At 41.1% G+C, this 21,522-nt stretch overlaps 1 protein-coding gene across 1 annotated transcript in view; it reads right to left on the bottom strand.

The window, feature by feature from the left end:
- Nucleotides 1-21,522, bottom strand: part of KLHL1 (kelch like family member 1) — a 474,742-nt gene that overhangs the window by 11,597 nt on the left and 441,623 nt on the right. The window contains exon 9 of the mRNA XM_019529810.1: nucleotides 4,184-4,396. Coding sequence (XP_019385355.1) covers nucleotides 4,184-4,396 — 213 coding nt within the window. The remainder of the gene's footprint in view (nucleotides 1-4,183; nucleotides 4,397-21,522) is intronic.

Below are 21,522 nucleotides of genomic sequence, written 5' to 3'. Positions count from 1 at the left end.
TAACCTTAATGGCTTCAAATTGCCTTTTTCTATTCAGAAACTTTTATGGTATCCCCTCTCACCCTGGGGCACATCAAATTATTACAAAGATGAAATGTACAGCTGTTTTTTAGCAGGACAAAGAATGGAAAAAAATGCAGGTATTTTTCTAGGCAATTAAAAAGCAAATTCTTTTTATGTACTATTTGTTGACAGAATTGAGCTGTAAGCATTCTATTTAGCCTCTGGTTGCCTACCTGTTTATTAAAAACAGAGGCATCATTTATATTTAGTTTTTCTGCTTTTTCAGCTCTTCACTTTGGTCATTGCAATTGGAAAGAGTACTGTATCAAAGAGTCTATTAAAGTTTATTGCCCTCAGGCAGGTGAAGATACAAAGCAAGCTTGCTAAAACTGGTTGTAAAATGTCTTTCAGCTAGAGGCATCTGATCCACTTGGAGGAAAAGTCATATAGTCTTTGAGAAATCCATTCAGAATAACTATCGTTTGGTCTTTGTTATACACGAATTTTCCTATCCTATAAAACATTATTGTAACATTTTATACCCTAATTCAACAGTTATTAAGACAATGCTGTGAGTTTTAATAAAACTCTTGTTAAACAACATTTTAAAACAATTAGAAATCTTTAAAAGAATGTATATTTCCAAGAATGAAACATGCACAATAACTAACTTTATTTAACCAGTGCTATTGAAATACTTCATAAAAATAACAACAGTCTTCAAATACTTGAAGAGCAATTAGAGAAAGGATAAACAGAGCTTTACTCTGTGACTGTAAGGGACAAGGCTAGGAGCAAAGGCCTTAAGTGTCAGCGGAGGAAATTTAAGTTTGGAGATAAGGATGAATGGGAGAAAAATAAGGAGAAAAATTGTGGTATCACCACCACTGAATTTTTTCAAGAGGAGGTTAGACAGACCTTTGGCTGGGATGGTTTAGTCAGGAATGATCAAGGGGCTGGATTAGATAACTTCCAACCCTATTCCTATGAATTTTATGACTTCTGACAAAACAAGTGTCTATGAAAATAACGGATTTCAAGCATTGCTTTCAAGCCCTTGCAATCAGGTATTATTATATATTCTTCCTGTTACAAATTGGATCAACTGTATCATAATTCAAATAAGCCTGGTTTCTTCTCTTTTCTTTTCACCATAAACTGAGAAGAGCATAAAAGTGTTGTACAAGTCAACAAAACAAGACTTGAGCCTATCCTGTTATATACAAGGGTTTAGGGCACTAATGCATCTCTGTTAAGCATTTCTATCCATTATATTTTCTAATAAGCAAATTACATGGCTTGTACTAGAGCCCATGTATTTTATCTAAAAGTTGGCAATTTATCAAGCATTTTTACTAAATATTTCAACAGGTTTAGTGGCATTGCTTTTAACTACTTTTCAGTTCATAATAATTGGTGTTAGCACAATTAACGGTCTTTACTTTCAACTTAGGTAAACTGTTCTCAATGGCTAAATGCATTTGGGTCCAAATTTTCTTCAGTTTACTACTGTACCTACTAATTTAATTAGGACTATGCATATAAGTAAGGAGATCAAGATTTTGTGATCACTGGGTATATCTACATGAGATGCTAACTGTGCAGTAACTTAATAACTACAGATCCTTGTTTTTTCTAATAAAAAAAAAGACCCCCAATTTTCAGATATAAAAAAACACAAAATCCACATTTTTCCATGATTAAAATGAAACACTACTACTACTATTACTACAACACATACACACACACACATACACACACATATTAGTGGTGTTTCACTTTCATCACAGAAAAATGTGGATTTGGGGTTTGTTTGTTTTTTAAACCTAAAACTGGGAACTGGGGATTTTTTTTATCAGAGAAAACCGAGATCTCTGATAATAACACTGTGCATTCAATCATTACATCCCAAGTGCAGAACTTTTCATCTGTCCTTGTTGAATCTCGTCTGATTAATTGCAGAATGTTTCTCCAGTCTATGCAGGTCATTCTGGATCTTAACCCTACCCCATGGAGTATCTGCAACTCCATCCAATTTGGTGCTGTCTGCAAATTTGCTTCAGATGTTTAACAGTACACGAGGGATAATTAAAGCCTTTCATTAAAACCAAGTCCTGTGATTTGGAAGCTTACATCAGTTGTGCAAAGGCCTCATGCACCTTTTCCTCCTGGTTTGGTGGCCTGTAGTAGATGTCTACCATGACATCTCCCCTGTTCTTCCTTCTGAACTTTACCTATAGGTTTTCAACAGTCCTACTTTTTCTAGGTAAAGGCCTACCTTCCACTTAGTACTACACCTCAGAACATGTATATATTGCCCTTATATACAGGGAGACATCTCCTCCTTTTTCCCCATATCTATGCTTCCTGAACAAGCTACACCCATCTATGACCCTACTCCAGTCATGTAAACCATCCCACTCCTGCAAACACCTAACTTACTAAGATCCACCCTAATTGCTTTTAAAGTTCTCTAGATTTCTAGTACCATTGTATAGTCAATGCAAAGTGCATATACAGCATTTGGTGCAGAGCTCATGGCTTCCTCCATCCCAAGGGACTATTCATCTCAATGGCCTACAGGGTTAAATTCAATCTTGCATGGTCTGTTTTTGCCCCAAACTCTTGCATTCCTTCCTATCTACTAACTAAATTTCAACAGGAACTTGTAGGATGCCCTCATCCCTGTCTAGCCAATAGGTGGTGGTAGGGTACTTTCCTGGAAAGTGTATTTAAACCCATAGGCTGAGGGGGACTTAGAAGTCAGGGCTCCTACTTCTGGAGCAAGTTCTCTTAGTCATTATGATATGTTTACATGATCACTGTGAATCCAGCTCAGTTTTTTGAAAGAATGCTTAGAGATACCTAGTCCTGTGGGGGGATCTGAAGCTAAGGGTCCTGAGTGGTTTGAGGTACCTAGGTTCCTCAGAGGAATAGATTTCAGAGACACTCATGTATTTCATATTTGCTACACAATTGGCTGATATAGAACTGATTATGAAACTTCTAATTCAACAATTCATTGTAAAAGGACCTACACACCTAGCATGCTGTTTGGAATTTCACCCAGGGATCATATACTTAGATCTTATGCATTGTAATGCCTACCTTGCAGATGTCTAAGTCCTTCACTGAGTCTAGCAGGAAATATGATTTAAACAGAATGCCAGAATTTTCCCTTACTTCCCCCTTGATATAAATTCTGGCTTCTGAAAAAAAAGTGTTCATTTTTATATAAAGTTGTAAATTCTGCCTTAAGTCACATTTACATTTGCATTGACTTTTCTAAGGATAAAATTCAGTTGAGGAAGAAGGGAATAAGTAAAATTCATATGAGATGGACAGTTAATCTTGATCAGACTAATCTCTAATGCACAAATTATAAAACAAAGCAGTTCCTTTCAAGAAAGATGTTAGAAGTGCAAGAAGTATTTCATCTGCTTTACACTCACTACTTTACTATTTAATTAGGACAAGGTAAATGCTTGGGCCAAATGTTCATATCTACTTCTCTTCCTGGAATTATTGGGAGCCTCTACATGCTCTACTTTCTTCTTCCATCCTCTTTTTATCATAGATCAAAGGAAAAATACTGGCCACAACCACTTTTCCACCAAAAATGCAGATTTGGATTGACTGAAATTCACCCCTATTGATATCTCAAGAAATTGCAGCCCTGGTGAAGGAACTACAGCCCTGTAAACTGCATATGCATCACTTTAAAACTTTTTATAGTTGCCTGGTTATATTCTAAAAATTGTTCTATACATCTAAACACAGTATGGTAGTACAGAGTTTCTTACTGTTGTCTTTGCAATGAAAAAATGTTTATGACTTAGACCTGGATTTTCCTCTCTGAAAAGTAAACAGGCTTTATTTTCCTTTTATGCACCTGCGTTCATTTGTAGTTTTAGTGACAAAGCAAACTCAGGCATTTTTTTCCTGTAATCTAATTTCTATGTGACAGTTATCATGGAAACAGGTTATCCTGACACTATTAAATAATTATTTTTATGTGGCTAGTAACATCTGGTTATTTTCAGTCATCATTTAGCTGATTAACTTAAAAAAAAAACTTCCTCTGAAAGAATGATCAGTAATTAGGAACTTATTGTATTAGGATACAGGCAGCTATCACATGTTCCAAAATTGTACATACAATTATACACTCAGTGGATACCTTTCTACATAATCCAGCAGTCTGGAACAGTGGTTAGAAGCAGGAGCATCATGGCCTCCAATTGCATAGAGAAAGCCATCACATGTGGCAACACCTACACCTCCTCTTCTCTTGCACATGGGTGCACACATATTCCACTTATTTGTGTGAGGATCATAATATTCCATTGAACTCAAACAGGAACTTCCATCCCGACCTCCAACTGAATATAACCTTAAAAAAAAGAAAACAAAACACACACAAAAACAAAAATGTCAGTGCAAGAAGAATTCAGACAAGAAAATTATAGATTAGGAGGATCTTTTTCCTTTTCTCACCTGTAATCTCAAAAGTAAGGGGCAGGAGAAGAAAGCTTGTCAAATTTGACACTCACAGAAATCTCACTCATTCAGAATTAATCAATGTCATATCTATTGTCAAATTCATGTTACACTTTGTGTTTGTCTCAGTGGAATGGAAGTCATTTTCTGGTTGGGCAAGTGGCATTTTAATTTTCAAATAAAAATGCATGCTACCAAAAGATACTTTCTTTCTCCTTGTTTATAAACAATCTCATAAGAATTTGCTGCACTATTACTGCTATTCTCCACTTGTGGGATCAGAGGTATAAATGTGCAGAAAAGGAAAGGTGCTAAATTATTATTAGTTATCTGAGCCAAATAACACTAGGGATAGGCTGAACAATGGATGAAACTAGATGCAAAATAGAAGGTCAGAAATAATAGATCTGAATAAGCATTACTGTAAAGATTTTAGAAGATCTTAGAGTCTTACAATACAATGGGGTTAAACAGATTTTTGAATCATAATAAAAGTAAAGGCTGCTGTGAGCAGTTTAGAAATTACTACGTAAGAAAGTAAAAGCAATATTACCTGATTCAGGAGAATAATCATGCAGATTGAATAGTAAGATTATGAATTGTGACTATTTGAGATACTACTTGTAAAGGCTGAAATATATTTGCATAACTCATTTGAGGAATTATTTTGAGTATCAAATATCCTTAAAAACATGTCTGCACAAAGATAACGCACAAACAGAAAAAAAGAAAGAGTAACTTAAATGAATTGTTTACTGCAACTGGTTCATGCAGCTGTAATGAATCTTGATTAAAATGATACCTCCATTTACAAATTGCATAGAAGTTATTTACTGAGACTGATATGTGCCACATACAATTTTCTATAACTAGCTAATTAACTGCCTACAGGTGCTGCATTCAGTGTAAGGACTCATTCTATAGAAAACATTCCTTCTAAGTGCAGCAGGGTAAAGCAGAGCATCTAAACATAGAGTTATAATAATCTTTATTATATGATAAATATATTGCATGCTAATAGGAGTTCCAGACCCCATTATTGAGCCAGTGAACAGCGGTAGCAAACAGGGCAAGTACTTTGTAGACAGTTTGCTGGGAGCAAGAAGAGGAAGGGGAAGGGGAAGAGAAGCCAGGTACCAGGCACCAGATTCTGTCTAGGGAAGATAAGTAATCCAGAGCTGCCTGTGCCTTTGATTTGCTGAGTGTTGGTTTGGTGGGCTGTTTGCATGTTGCGTGCTGGGAGTGTTGTTAACTGAGTGATTGCTGATTGCTGAGGGCTCTTATACATGTGTTCTGGGAGGCAGGGGGCACTTTAATTAGTGGGGCTCTGAGAGCTGCTCTAATTAAAGCTCCCAAAGTGTGATGTATATCAGCATCCTTACACTGAAAAATGGCAGCAGGAGAACTTTAACTCAAGCTCATCAGACAAACTTCATTTAATGTGCCCCCACCACCATTTTTCAGCACAGGGATACTGATATACATGACACTGGAAACTGTTGGAGCATGGTAATACCACACTCCAGAAGACTTGATTAATAGAGTCTGCTCTGATGTACTATAAGTACAGCACATTGCATGCAGCAACCTCAGTGTCTGTGTATAGGTGCCCTGAGTGATTGCTGCCTGTGCCTGACAGAAGCCCTAACAAGGGAGCAGAGCCAGTCCAGGCCCAGCAGGGTATAAAAGAAGACTCCCCAGGTGACCAGGGTGCCAGAGAACAGGGAACAAATACCCCAAGGAGGGGCTGGCAGAACAGGCAAGAAACCCTTGCTATGTGCAGTGGGAGGCTTTATGGTATTGGGGCAGGCAAAAAGGAGGCTTCTTGTTAGAGGATCAAAGCACTGCCACCAAGAAGAAGTGACAGGTGGCAGTAGATGGTGAGGTAGAGGGATCCACCTGCAAACCTGACCTGTAGTCTTGGGAAGTCTGCTGCTTGCCTACAGCCCAGATCCAAGAGGTCACTGAGGCATTACCAAGACTCATCCAGCCCTCTGACTACTACCCCATATTGCTCATCCACGTGGGCACCAATGATACTGCCTGTGGAGACCCAGAGCAAATCAGAAGGGATGTGAGGGCTCTGGGTGCAAGGGTAAAGAGACAGTGGCCCAGGTGGTATTCTCCTTGATACTTCTGATCAAGGGGAAGGAGCTGGGCTGGAGTGGACTCATCCTGCAGATCAATGCATGGCTGCACAGATAATGTAGCCAGCAGGGCTTTAGTTTCTTTGACCATAGTATGTTGTTCCAAGAAGAAGCATTGTTAGGAAGAAACGGGTTCCATCTAATGAAGAAAAGGAAGATCATCTTCACAGACAAGCTTGCTAACCTAGTGAGGAGGGCTTTAAACTAGGTTTGCCATGGCATGGAGACCAAACCCCTGAGGGAAGTGGGTGACCTGGAGGAAGAGCAAGGAGGAGGGGCAAGAAGGGAGGTGTTCTCATTCTTCCTGAGAATCAGGGCAATTGACTAGTTACCACAGGAGCCTGTACATGATTTCACAGAGCTTGGGAAACAATCAGGAAGAATTGGAAGTCCTTGCACAGGCACAGAAATATGACATGATTGGAAAACAGAGACTTGGTGGGACAGCTTGCATGACTGGAGCACTGTCACGGATGGGCATAAACTGTTCAGGAAGTACAGGCAGGGGAGAAGAGGAGGAGGAGTTGCACTTTATGTAAAAGAGCCATATGATCTCTCAGAGCTCCAGTATGAAGGTAGACATAGACCTGTTGAGAGTCTCTGGATTAAGGTTAGAAGAAAGAGCAACAAGGGTGATGTTGTGGTGAAGGTCTGCTATAAACCACCAGATGAGGAGGAAGTGGTAGTTGAGGCTTTTTTCAAACAGCTAGCAGAAGTTTCCCAATAACAGGTCCTGGTTCTCCTGGGAGACTTCAATCACCCTGAAATCTGCTAGGAAGGCAACACAGCAGTGTGCAGGCAATAAAGGACATTTTGTGAGAGCCTTGAGGACAACTTCCTAGTACAAGTGCTGGAGCAGCCAACTAGGGGCCATGCCCTTCTTGACCTCCTGCTCACAAACAGGGAAGAATTGGTGGAGGATGCAGAAGTGGATGGCAATTTGAGCAGCAGTGACCATGGGATAATTGAGTTCAGGATCCTGACAAAAGACAAAAAGGACAGCAGAAGAATAAGGATCCTGGATTTCAGAAAAGTGGACTTTGACTCTCTCTGGGAACTCACGGGCAGGATCCCCTGGGAAGCCAGTCTGAGGGTGAGAGGAGTCCAGAAGAGTTGGCTGTGCTTTAAAGAAGCCTTACTGAGGGTGTAGGAACAAACCATCCCAATGTGCAGGAAGAGTAACAAGTATAGAAGAAGACCAGCTTGGCTTAGTAGGGAACTCTTCAGTAAACTAAATCACCAAAAGGAAGCTTATAAGTGGAGACTTGAACAAACAATGAGGAAGGGGTATGAGAGTATTGGTCTGGCATCCAGGGATAAAATCAGGAAGACCAAAATGTGACTGGAGTTGCAACTAGCAAGGGATGTGCAAGATAACAAGAAGGGTTTCTACATCATTAACAAGAAGAAGATCAGGAAAAGTGTTTTCCCTTACTGAATAAGGGGGCGGGGAGTGGGGAGGCAACCTAGTAACAGAGGATGCAGAAAGGGCTGAAGTATTCAATGCCTCTTTCACTTCAGTCTTCATAGACAAGGTCAACTTCCAGACTACTGCACCCGGCAGTATAGTTTGGGGAAGAGGTGAGCAGTCAACAGTGATGAAAGATCCCGATTTTCTATGATTTAAAAAAATCTCCAATTTTCAGATAGAAAAAAATAACCCCAAATCCACATTTTTACATGATTAAAATGAAACACTGCTATATATCTCTATGTTAGTGGTGTTTTATTTTAATCACATAATTAATGTGTGTTACTTTTTTTTAATCCAAAAATTGAGGATTATTTTTATCACAGAAAACAAGATCCCTGCTGATCATAAGGAAATCTGGGACATCTGGGACACTGCCCTTCTACCCCCACCTCACTTTCCGAAGTCAGCAGCACTGCTGCAGGCAGAGGTCAGGGCAGGGCTGCAGTGTCTTCCTGCCTGACTGCTTGGTGTGCCATGCCAATTCATGTTGCTCCACCTCCCCTCCAGACTACATGTGCCCTTGCATTTCCAGGACACTCATTTTATTTTTCACCAGCCAGCTGGGACCAGCCTCCATAATCTGGGACCATCCTGGCTAAACTGGGATTTATGGTCGCCCTAACTATGTGAAAGTCACTGAAACTATATACATACTCACAAATTGTGAAATAGTGACATCTAACAAAAACATAAAACATTGTGCAATTGCTAAATTACACAGAATAGAACCATCACACTGGTTTCTGATCTTTTAAGGTGGCATACTTTGTGCTCATTACCAAGGATACAACTAAGTCACGCTCGAAGGATGCGGTGCATCTGCTCCTGTAATCTTGTTCATTTTTTCACACACCCCACGCCACCACTGATTGGCTGAGAAGCCCTGGTGGCCCCATTGCTCACTACTGAAAGGCCAGGAGGCAAAAACTGCAGCATATTTAAAACTGTTTTTTGCCTCCTGGACAATCAGGAGTGAACAGTGAGTGGAAGACCATTGGGGTCCCTCAGTGGTGGGGGAGACAGAAACATGGCCAAAAGAACAAAGTTAAAGGAGCCACTCTCCAGCGCACTTCCAGTGTAGATAAATAGATAGATCCTTACTTATTGTCCATAAGGATCTCTTGTTGATATCAATGGAAAGTTCACATATGGAAGGAATATAAAACTTGTAGTAGATATGGGTACTTCAAAGATTAAATTTGCACTACAGATGATAAATTGAACCTATTGTGCTTTAAGAGAATATCTCTACAAACTACCATAAGTATTACCTTGTTTTTCTAAAACGGGGGTGGGAAAAGTATGGTCTGCCGGCCAAATCTAGCCAGCCAGGCCTTTCTATCTAGTCCATGGGGTCCCTAATTTTTTTTTTTAATTAGTTATTATTTATCTGTAGCTGCGTGTTTAAGCTGATGAGGCACCAGTAGAGCCAGGACCTAGGTGGAGGTGGCAGCAGGACCCAGGGGCAGCAGCACCAAGGCTTGACTGGCTCTGTCAAGCCTCCTAGCAGAGACTTTTGGCCTGGTGACACTGGGGTTGCTCCCTGCCTCCCTCCACCTGAAAGGGCAGTCAGATAAGAATAGAGGGGGAGAGGACTAGTGGCAATCACCTCCAGTCTGCAGGGGCTGCACTGGCTTGTGCTGCGTTCTGCAGTACCAGCTATGCAGCTGGTAACTTTGCACTACTGGAGCAGCAAGTGGGTGGGTGCAGGGGAAGGGGAAGTAGCAGCAGCAGGAAGGTGGGGAAATGGTGGTGGCAGCAGCAGCAAGCAGTGGGTCAGGGGGAGTAGTAGTGAGGAAGTGGGCAGGAGCGCAGCAACAGCTAGTTTGGAGCATGGGACAGAAGAGTGGGGCCTGTGCTGGTGGAGGCCCAGAGCAAGGCAGCAGGAGCGTGGACCCCAGGCTGGCAGGGGCTCTATGGAGACAGACAAGCTCCCCACTCTCCCTGCCAGTGCAGCAGAAGCCAGCCTCTCCCCTGAGATTCTTGGCTGGCTCTATGCCAGTTCCTTGCTGCATGGCTAAGACTGCATGGTGCAGCAGGAGCCAGCTGGGAACTGTGTAGTGTGGAAGCAGTGAGTAGGTGTTTGGGGAAAAGCAATGGTGGGTGGTCAAGCAGGTGGGAGGTAAAAGCAGCAGGGGGTGGGTAGGTAGATGCAAGAGGGAAGCAGCGTTAGGAAGGCGGGTGGGGGAAAGCAGCGGTGGTTTTGAGAGTCTTCAAGAATGCCAATACTGCAGTTCCCAACATGCTTAGCACTACACTACAACCACCATCTTTCCACATTGTATGCCCCACACAATCACCCTGCACCCCACACACCCACAACCCCCAAGCACACTCCCTGACTCCCTCACACACTCACAGCCCCTTGACAAACCCCATATCCTACAAACCCCATACCCACCCACATATCCACACACCCACACCCATGCCTCCCCACCCCACATACACACACCCAGCCCCTCAAACCCCATACCCACCCACACCCATGACACCTATCCACCCCCAACAAATCCCACACACATTCCCACACCTTCCCTGATACCCCACATACACACACCTACACCCATGCCTCCCCACCCCACATACACACACCCAGCCCCTCAAACCCCATACCCACCCACACCCACGACACCTATCCACCCCCAACAAATCCCACACACACTCCCACACCTTCCCTGATACCCCACATACACACACCCACAGCTGCCCATAAACCCTCTACCCACCCACTCATACCACCCACACCCCTCCCACAATATACAAAACAGGAAAACACATGTAAATCAAGACAAAAATATTTTTTTAAACCAAATTAATGTATGTTGTAGTAGATCTTTGACTTTAGAATATAATTTGCTTTTTTCTTGTTCCCAAACAGCACCCCCTTTGCCAAAAAGAGTATTTCTAGGGGCAAGGAACAGGACTTCTAGTAGCAAAGGTCAAGGGTTAGGGGGTGGGACTTCTGGTCTCAAGACAACCACCCAGAGGTGAGGCACCTGTCAAGTTGTGGGGCTACCCATGTGGCCCTCGACAGCTCGCCAAAACTTGTTAAGCAGGCATCCAGCTGAAATCATTACCTGCCCCTATTCTAGAATCTTAGTTGAATTCTAGCAGATTTTGATCCATGCCTAAAACTGGCATGCCTAGTGAATGGTATGCTCAAGGAATCAAACATGCAAATACTATACATTGGTTTTCTTCATCATAGTATGTGATAAATAATACATAGTGAGGGTTGATTTACATGGGTAGTCTTGGGAAACTTCCAAGAACTATTTTAAAAACAAAGTAATATAGATACTGTTTAATGAATTTCAGTTCCATTTGTAACTAACTACAGGCAAATAAAAATTGTTTTCTTCCTTTTTAATGGTTCCCAGGAGGAAATAGTTCCCATTTTGCTCTCCAAGTGTTACCACGCTGCCTACATTTCTTCTATGACTCCTGTCCAGGTCTGTTGCCTGTTCAGGGCTCCTGGAGATTAACTAATAGAAACACAGGCTAGTCCAAGCACTGAGCAATTTAGGATGCAAAAGTTCCCTGCAGTGAAGCAATTATTCATTTGGAAGCTTTTATTGTCCTAAATGCTTCGTGAATTCAGAGCTAGTTAAATGGGTATTTGCTGTTATGTTTCATTGGCATTGAAGCTGGTGTCCTGAATAAGGCAGCATAAATCTGTCACTAAATCTTCAGTGAGCCCATGAAACATTGAGGTACTGACTGACAGACACCCTTCCACTGTTAAAAAAGAAGCCAAAGGAGTGAATCAATGTAAATGATGATCTGCTTAAAAAAAATTCAAGATCAAGATATTCAAATTTAATATGTTAAATTAGGCTCACAAATCTGGATTTATGTGCCTAATAATCAGCCCACTTTTGAACAGTGTGAAGTACTTAATCCTTCCAACTAAAAGAATGGCTTTTATTGGGTGCTCAACACTTTTGAAAATAAAGCCATATAATTAGGTGCTTTCTTCCCTTGTTTTTCCTGGCCTGAAAGTTCTGCTCTGTTCCTGTTGACTTTCTCTTGACTCATATTGAGTTTTCCAAGACTATGCACAGAAACTGCTGTTTCTGGGAGGATGCTTAAGCAACCCTATTGTTCCCTCTTCTATTTTAATAAATGCTTGAGGCAGCTATTGAAACATTAGAATATAAATAGAACCCAGACATTCAGAAGGTGAAAGGAAAGAAGTAGTGAGATGCCCTAAGGAGACAGCTTAATGTTGTTTACATGTTTCTCACAGAAGTTCCAGACAGCCTTTTTGGCTCCAGCTAACTTTTGTCAGCAATTATTAAATTTTTAAAAAAGAGAAAAAAAGAAGGCAAAGAAAGGAACAAACAAATAAAACCCAGAAAAAGCAAACTTCCAAGACCAGCTTGCTTCAAATTTTTATTGTGTTTACTGTGATCAGTAATAGCTAGTTATATGTAATAGTAAACATCTTTAAACAAGATTGCATTGTAGCAATACAGTGTATTCCACTTTTTTTTTTAATTTGATTTCCACAACTCATTTATCAGTTCTATTGGAACCTCACTGTGCTCGAGAAGTACACAAGGGCATGGAGGATGGCAAGAATGTTTTTCCTGTATTTACTCCCCTGACATTTTAGTTACTTGTAATATGCTCAGTACCATTGGTTTGGATTGATGCTAGACACAAGTAACGACTTTTGAGTGAGAGTGCCCAAACAACTGCAAAACATGCTGTAAGTGGTAAGAGGACTCTCAGATAGGACTGAGAAGCTGAAGAAATATTGTCTCTATTCTTCTGTCATAGACAGTTCCAGACTTGATTGTAACTAGCAGGAAAATACACATCATGGACACTGCTAACAGTTGGTACACAGCTGGTAAAGCTGACCAAATGAGAATAAAATATGACTATTACTCTCTGGAGAATCACACAATTTGCTGCTATCATTTTTTGTCAAGAGGATATTTTCTCCTATTGCCTGCAATTCAAATTCAGAGTCTTTAGGTAGTTTTCATTATTATCCCTTTCATGTTGTTTGGCCTCATGACTAACCAAAGAGAAGACAAAGGGATAATTTTCTTATCTCTGGTGATGGGGACCTAAATGCCTTTTGGTAGATAGTTTGCAATTCTCCATGTAGAAATGGAATGCCTGTACATAGCCTGGATAGACCAAGAAGCATTTAGTTCCCCATAACCCTAGCTGAATAAGATCGCAGGGAATGGAGGAGTGGATTTTATTTCCCTTTGTGCATTTAATTGTTGCCATGTTGATGTGTAAGCATAGACTGAACATGCATTGTAAACTCACACTGGCCAGACAAGTATACAACAGTACATGAGCTCCTTGTGGTGCACACGGGAGTCTAAATCATAAAAATTTAGTTGACTAGAAAGCCGTGAGTAATGGGTGTTAGATGCCAAAGGAGGAGAGACTTTCCATGTTTTAACCCAAATTAATTCAGTCTATGTGCGTATGTTTACATCTTTATAGCAGAGAAAAATACCTGGGGATGAAACTATAAAACTGCCATTTAAATGAACAATGGGAAATAGAATTCCACCTTGTGGGTTTATTCTATTAGCCACATTTTGTTCTCCATAGAGCTCTCAAAATTACTTCTTTATACATCATTCTTACGTACCAGCCCCCAAATTTATCTTAATACTTTATTTTGTATGGAATATGTGTCAAGTTTCTTTTCTTTTAATAACTGCCTAGACTTCACATCTATATAAAACAATAGGCACTACAATGACGTTATGTATATGTGACTTGGTCTTTTTCAGTAGTTGTTTAGAGCTTAGAATTCTTAGCAAAGAAAAAGTAATATGCATTCTTGCTCTTTTATCATGCCTTAATTTTCTCCCTCACCCAATTCTTATTAGTAATTAACTCCCCTAGGTTTTTAAGGTAACATGCTATCAACAGTTATATATCAACTGTTTGTTCCATATTTTCTCATGGGCTTATAGCCACATATTTACTTTCATTTTCATTGGTATTAAGTCAAATCTTTCTTCATGTTTTAAGACTCCAACCTTTTTGTACCATATCTTCTCTATTGACTATGACAGCCAAGTCATCAGCACAGCATAAGAAATTAAATTTATCCCCACCACTGCATACTCAGAATTTGGCATTCCCTGTTTTTCCTCTAGCTTTTGAGCCATAAGAATACATACTTGTGGGATTATAAAATTTTTGAAGAAATTTCAAATTATTTCCCTGTGACCCAATGGGCATTGTGTAATAATCAAATCACACACTTAAAAATACATAAAAAGTTATTGTATGTATTCTGATTGCATTCCCATCTTTTTTCAAATAACCAATGAACTGGACACATTTTTCTGGAACTTGGATAGATATTTCCCTACTGTTATGTTTATATAAGAAATAAGTATATGTAAGTAGGATTTTGTAGACCACAGTGAAGAGAGGGACATCACAGTAGTTGCTACATTCCACTTTGCCTCATTAAAAACATGAAGAAAGGAAAAAGGAAATTATAATTTCATTCTACTTACACATTTTAAAAAGAACTAGTTTACAAAATGTTAGCTTTTTCCTATCTCAGATAAACTATTCACTTGGAACAACACTTTGTGGTTTGTTGCTCCTCAATGTTTTAAAAGCTTTTTGGATCTGTTCAAAACTTGATTCTTCAACAAATGGTTTATGTTGGAAATGACCATTTGATGTTCACTTTTTCTATTTCACCATTAAGGTGCTCATCAAAGCATTCCTTCTAACTTTCTACAATTTCATATTTTGAAACTAGCTGTATTTTTTTTCTGTTAGTCTCACTTGTGGTATCCTTCCTTCCACATGTTGCTGCCTTCATATTATTATTACTTCTGTTTCTTCTCCCTCTTCTCTGCCACACAAATATTATCTTTTGTGTTGTTTTGTTAGTCTCTTAGTTTTATTTTTGCTTTATTATATTGCACAACAAGATATCAATATCAGTTCTGTTGTCATAATCATATAATGTGATGCATAGCAGTCCTCAGTTGGTTTTCTACATTGTTTCTCAAACCATGGCTTATTATATTATTTATTCTTGGAATTATAGCCCTAGGTTTTTTTTTATTTGGGGGGGAGGGGGGGAATTTTTTTTAACTCTGTGGTGGTCATCTTCAACTCATTTCTGTTGCTCTCTTTTTTGGTATGAATATTCTGTAATGTTCAGGCAGCAGCAATGTTTCACATGATCAAATCTGTTCTTAACTAGCACCCAATATTCCTGTTGCTAATCTTGATTCCTCTAAGAGTCTATGTTGTAACTGCAGATCACCTGTTTCCTTCATTTCTTTTTTGAGGAAAATATTTCCATTCCCATCACTCTTACAACACAGTACTGTAGTGCAAATCACAATACAGTAAGTAGAAAAAGATAGGTGCCTCAGAATGCAGTTCACAACAGCTGGCACCCTGGCTGGAGGTCTGCATATGCCAACCAAGAAGAAAAACAAAAGAAAAGCATTTGTGACTGGAATTCCACCTCTCCATTGCTTTTCCCACCTCAGAGTTATACACCTTCCTGAATCCCTTATTTAGACACTCATAGGCTCTGGGGTTTGCAGGCTCGAACTGCTTCCTGCATTTAAGCACCCAAATGGTTCTTTAGGGTACAGATGACTCAGACCTCACTCTTCTCTTTTGTTGAAGAAACAGCTAGAAGAGAAAGGGGGAAGAAATCATAGTAGGTATGCACCTTTCAATAGTGGCCTACCTTTAAAGTACCTGCACAACAACAGGACACCTAGACCCGTTAACTCATAAGCCTGAGAGTAAAACTACATCTTCCACTTTCAAGAAAATGTCCTGTCAAGAGGGTTATGAGGCACTACTCACCCCTCTTGTTGAAACACAGATTTTATGCAGCTAAGATTGAAGAGAGATGGGGTAAAAATGCCAGGGAGCAAGATTGAAGAGAGATGGGGTAAAAATGCCAGGGAGCAAGAAGGAAGCCGGAAGCTGTTTGCAGTGGAAAATTCCCCAAGTGACCAGAGAGAAAGCAAACAGGGGCACCAAACAGGGAAGCAGTTTGCAAGCAGTTCACAGGTCAGTTCAAAAGTCAGTTTACAAACTCCATCTTTGAAGGGGAACCTTAATGCTTGGTGAGAGGAAGCAGGGAAAAAGTAACCCTTCAGGACTAAGGAGTAGTAAACAGGCCAGGTTACAGGAGATTTTGCTAGGGAAAGTCTGCTTGGAAGAAGGACTGCAAGAGAGAGGCAGTAGATGAAGAGACCCAGAGAAATGGCTGGAGGATGCTGCAATGCCAGAACCACTGCTAATGCCTTTGCTTGTACTTGTGAGGTATCTGTCCAGGCAGGACTGCTCACTGTTGAGATTTCCACCCAGGTCCTGGTTTGGTGCTGTGGAGACTGTGGCTTCCAGGTTCCTTCCAGTGACAGCCAAGTTGGGGAGTGCTTGTGATGTAAGTGGCACTGCCTCACGGTGCCCCTCAGGAGCAGCAAACAGAGCTACAGGAGGAGACAGCAAGGCTCCAAAGCATCCTCTGCCATGAACAGTTCATTAATTCAGTGCTGGAGAAGACCTCCAGGACTCTAGATGAAGGACTGCCAAATGCAGCACTAGAGAAGGGAAAGGACAAGGACATGGAGAGGAAGGTGGAAGCTGGAAGCTTGTAACCTCTGGCACCAAGCAGAAATCTTCATGTCCACCTGCAGCAGTTAGCCTGGAGACCAGATATGTAGTCCTAGCAACAGAGAAGGAGGATAGGCCAGGCCTCCCTGAAGTTGAGACCACTGCCACCAAGACGTAGTGATGAGTGGTGGTTGTTGAAGACTTCTTTTTGAGGGGGGCAGAAGCATCCATGTGCCAGCCTGACCTGTTGTCTCAGGAGGTCTAGTGCTTGTGCAGAGCCTGGATCCAAGAGACACAGAAAGATTACTGAGACTCATCCGGCCCTCTGACTACTATCCCATATTGCTTATCCACGTGGACACCAATGATACTGCCTGTGGAGACCCAGAGCAGATCAAAAGGGATGAGAGGGCTCTGGATACAAGGGTAAAGAGACAGTGGCTTAGGTGGTATTCTCCTTGATGCGTCCAATCAAGGGGAAGGGGCTGGGCTGGAGTGGACTCATCCTGCAGATCAATGCATGGCTGCACAGATAATGTAGCTAGCAGAGCTTTAGTTTCTTTGACCATAGTATGTTGTTCCAAGAAGAACTGTTAGGAAGAAACCGGATCCATCTAATGAAGAGAAGGAAGAGCATCTTCACAGACAGTCTTGCTAACCTAGTGGGAAGGGCTTTAAACTAGATTCACTGAAAATGGAGACCAACCCCCTGAGGTAAGTGGGGAAGTGGGTGACCTGGAGGAGGAGCAAGCAGGAGGGGGCAAAAGGGAGGCATTTTCATTCTTCCTAAGAAATCAGAGCAATCAACTAGTTACCTCAGTTGCCTGTACATGAATTCACAGAGCCTGGGAAAGAGCCACGAAGAACTGGAAATGCTCACACAGTCACAGAACTTTAATGTGACTGGAATAAATAGAGACTTGGTGTGACAGTTTGCATGAGTAGAGTACTGCCATGTATAAATATAAATTGTTCAGAAAAGACATGCAGGGGAGAAGATGAGGAGAAGGAGTAGCACTTTATTTAAAAGTGCTGGATGATGCTCAGATCTCCTGTATGAAACTGGAGATAGGCCTGTTGAAGAGTCTCTGGCCTAGGGTCAGAGGAGAGAGCAGCAACGGTGATGTTGTGGTGGGTGTCTGCTGTAGACTACCAGACCAGGGACATATGGTGATTGAGGCTTTCTTCAAACAGCTAGCAAAAGTTTCCGGATAACACGCCCTGGTTCTCACTGGGGACTTCCATCATCTTGATATCTGCTGGGAGAGCACTACATCAGTGCATGAGCAGCCCATGTGCAAGTGGACTGCACCTTCCTGGTGCAAGTGTTGGAGAGGCCAATTAAGGGCCATATTGTTTTTGACCTGCTGGTCACAAGCAGGGAAGAATTGGTGGAGAATGTAGTAGTGGATGGCAACTTGGGCAGCAGCGATCACAAAATGAATGAGTTCAGGTTCCTGATAAAGGGAAGGAAGCCAGGGGGTGCTAGAGTGTGCCTGCCAGCCACTGCCAAAGGGGAGGAAAGAGAGATGAGCAATAAGGTGCTCACCCTTCCCTGCTTGAACAGAGGAGGATGGGCCAGGCACCAGCTGGATGGAGAAAAAGTCCTTTCTCTGAGCAAGGTATTGAACACAGCAATTTGCAAAGCAAACAACAGGGAACTACCAAAAATCTTCACCTAAACTAAGATACAGCCCAGTAAAACACAGCAGACACAACTTAATCTAACTTAAAATGTAAACCAGAAAGACAAGAGTTAGTCTTACTAATCCTAGCCAAGCATTCAGAAAGACATTGTTTACATGTTCTGCTTTACGACATAAATATAGTGCTCTGAATTCTTTGCTGCAACTTCTCTTAACTAAATCTCCAGCATGTATGATCACTGGTGATTGTCAGGTCTTTGCCAACACTTTCCACCTCTCAGCCTGATCCTGCAAGTCTTAGCTCTGGGCTCAGAGTTGCAGCAAGGCTTGGATCTGCAGACAGATCTGCTTGCTTCTCTCCCCTGCTCCAGGACCTGCTGTGCAAGCCACACTGACTAAAGCCAAAGTCCTGGTGTTCGAGGAGAGAGGGGACAGAGGGAGTGATTGACTCCATCCCTGCCTGTTTGCAGACAAGCCATGGAGGTACATCTGGGCCTAGCAAACAGCAGCTGAGGTCCCCAGGGTTTGCTAGCAGAAGGGGGTGGGGGGAGAGGAGACGGAGGGAGAAATTTGACTCAGGGGCCATGGCAGGCCAGTGTTCGGCCACACCTTACCCCTGCTTTGCTCGTCCCTGGGTCCCAAGAGGAGTTAAACTATGGAAAATTGTACAATCATTGATTGTACTTGACATTGCTTCTTCTTGCAGTGCCTTCTCTCTCGTTGGGGCTGGATTATTTTTCTCCTGAAACTGTCATTTTTGCTCCAGGAGAAAAAGCTGGAATGTCTTCACACTCAACATTTCTGCTAGGCAGTTCTCCAGGTAAAAATGGAATATCTGTACATGACCCGATCCTAGCTTAGTGACTGGGACATTTGTCTTTGAGAAGAAAAACTTAATTTCTAATCCTAGCTTTCCTACATGGTTCATGCATTTTACACTGGAGAGTCATTGGCTACAATAGAAAAAAACTCCTGAGAGCATGAAGTAGAATGCAGAACTCTTCCCTTCCTGTTGAGTTCCTTATCACTAGGCCATAGGAACTTGCTTTCCTTTGTCTTGATGACTTGTGAATTCTTGGTTTTATTGTAAAAAGAGCATGCCTTGCTTGGTGAGGGATCTACCCTAAAATGAGTAGACTCTGGATTCCAAAGACGAATATACCTTAGACTGACAAACCTAATGTATAACCCTGACTCCTGCACCTGAATTCCAAAGAGAGGTAAAAGTTCAGACACATCTGCTGATTAGTGCTTTCTATTGGCCAGGTCTCACAGACATTTTGCTCAATGTCCAGTCTCGAAGTTGGCCTTTGGAGATGCCTAACTTTTTTCCAATAATTGTGCAAGTCCAAGGTTCAGATTCTATTGCAACTTTTAGGTGTCTAAGTGGACTTGGTGCCTGAATGCGATTCTATCATATGTGCTCATTTCCTGAACATCCATTAATTTGTCCACTTTCATACCATACTATCATTTTATCCTTGAATCACAAGAAAAGCTGTGAAGAGGAAGAGAACACGCCCACCATTCACATTCTCTGTTTTTCAGGGATGTCAGAGTGGCTGTACATCTAATTTTAGGTGCATCAAAGGTGGACCAAAAGGGGCCATCTGTATTTTCTCAAAGGGACTTAGATGGGAGTACAGTCCATGACAGAGTAAAAACTTACTCTAAATTCAGCATTTAACCACAAAACAAACTAAACTGTCTGAAAATCATGCTACAAGCACATATAGATGTATATGCATGCATACATACACAAATGTGGCAGGCACTGAATATATCCTTGGAAAGTAAAACATTTGTGTCTAAGGCTTCCTTCCAATGGGGTAAATCGTTTATTTTTTTCTGAATATTTATTTCTTAATTGAAGCTTGATATGGTTCATTTACACTATTAATTGTTCTCTGAATTGTACAATTGAACAATTGTAATTGTTCTCTGTATTGGCTTGTGCTGTCTTCATCATATTTTACTTGAGTTTATTTTTATATATATATAAATGTGTATATATTTTATATATATATGTGTGTGTGTATATGTATGCATGCATATATGTATATGTGTATAGCATTATAGAATATATTATTATATGGAATGTTTAAAATATACATTATAAACTCAATTAAAAGATGATGGAAACAGCAAATTTACTAATATACATAATATATACTAAACTTAAGTAAATGTGATGAAAGTGCAGCATAAGCAAATACAGAGCAGTATATATATATTTGCTGTGCTTACTCTTTTACTTGTTTTTTTATTTGCAAATAAAGAAAATTAAAAAAGAAAATATATATATCCTGCTTTCAGGATCAAATACTTTAATCTCTCAACAATTTGACAGGAAATAAGGAACAAATACTTTTAAAAAGCCATTTTCTTTAAATGATAATTGCTTACCAAAGCAAATATACCCCTTCAATCTAACAGTGCAGTTTTATACATATAATTACTCTAAAAATGCAACTTCCCATTCACTGTTTGGCTGTTTCCAGCTTCATCTGTTTGTTTCTGTTTTCTCTTTATGGTTTACACTAGTTTTCAGCACTTACACATACCACCTGCTGAAAACACTGGGTTTCTGCATCTGTTTTGTATGTATACCTCCTTATGTCAGATATTGATGTTATACAATAGGCACATCTTTGAAAATACAAGCCAAGTGTTTGTAGTCAGAGTCCTTTATACCGTTCCCTACATGTTTTGGCCCTAGAAATGTAAAGAAGAAACTCAGTTGGATTTAAGTTTTTACCATTCTCACACAGTCAAAATCCTTTGCTTATGCTGTAAAATCTCTCTGCCCCCATCACTATGCTATTTGAACACCATCAAAATCCTCCTGGGGAGGAGGCTCTTCTCAGCCAGGCTGGCTGACCTGCTCCACCGGGCTTTAAACTAAGCCTGCTGGAGGATGGGGGGACTACTGCCCCTTGCAAAGCCAGTGGACCAAGGCACTTAAGGGAGCCCACCCCTGCCCCAGCCCTGGCACAATCTGTGGGCAAGGCAAGAGCCCCCAGGGGCACATTTGCCTGCCTGTACACTAATGCCAGGAGCCTGGGCAACAAGCAGGATGAGCTCGTCCTCCTGCTCAGTGCAAAGAAATATGATGTCATTGGGATACCGGAGACCTGGTGGGACTCCACCCATG

The sequence above is a fragment of the Crocodylus porosus genome, unplaced genomic scaffold, assembly GCF_001723895.1.
Source record: "Crocodylus porosus isolate Cpor-Errol unplaced genomic scaffold, CroPor_comp1, whole genome shotgun sequence".
In the NCBI taxonomy this organism is placed as follows: domain Eukaryota; kingdom Metazoa; phylum Chordata; order Crocodylia; family Crocodylidae; genus Crocodylus; species Crocodylus porosus.
The sequence above is the reverse complement of the archived record's forward strand: the minus strand, read 5'-3'. Positions and strand labels throughout refer to the sequence as shown.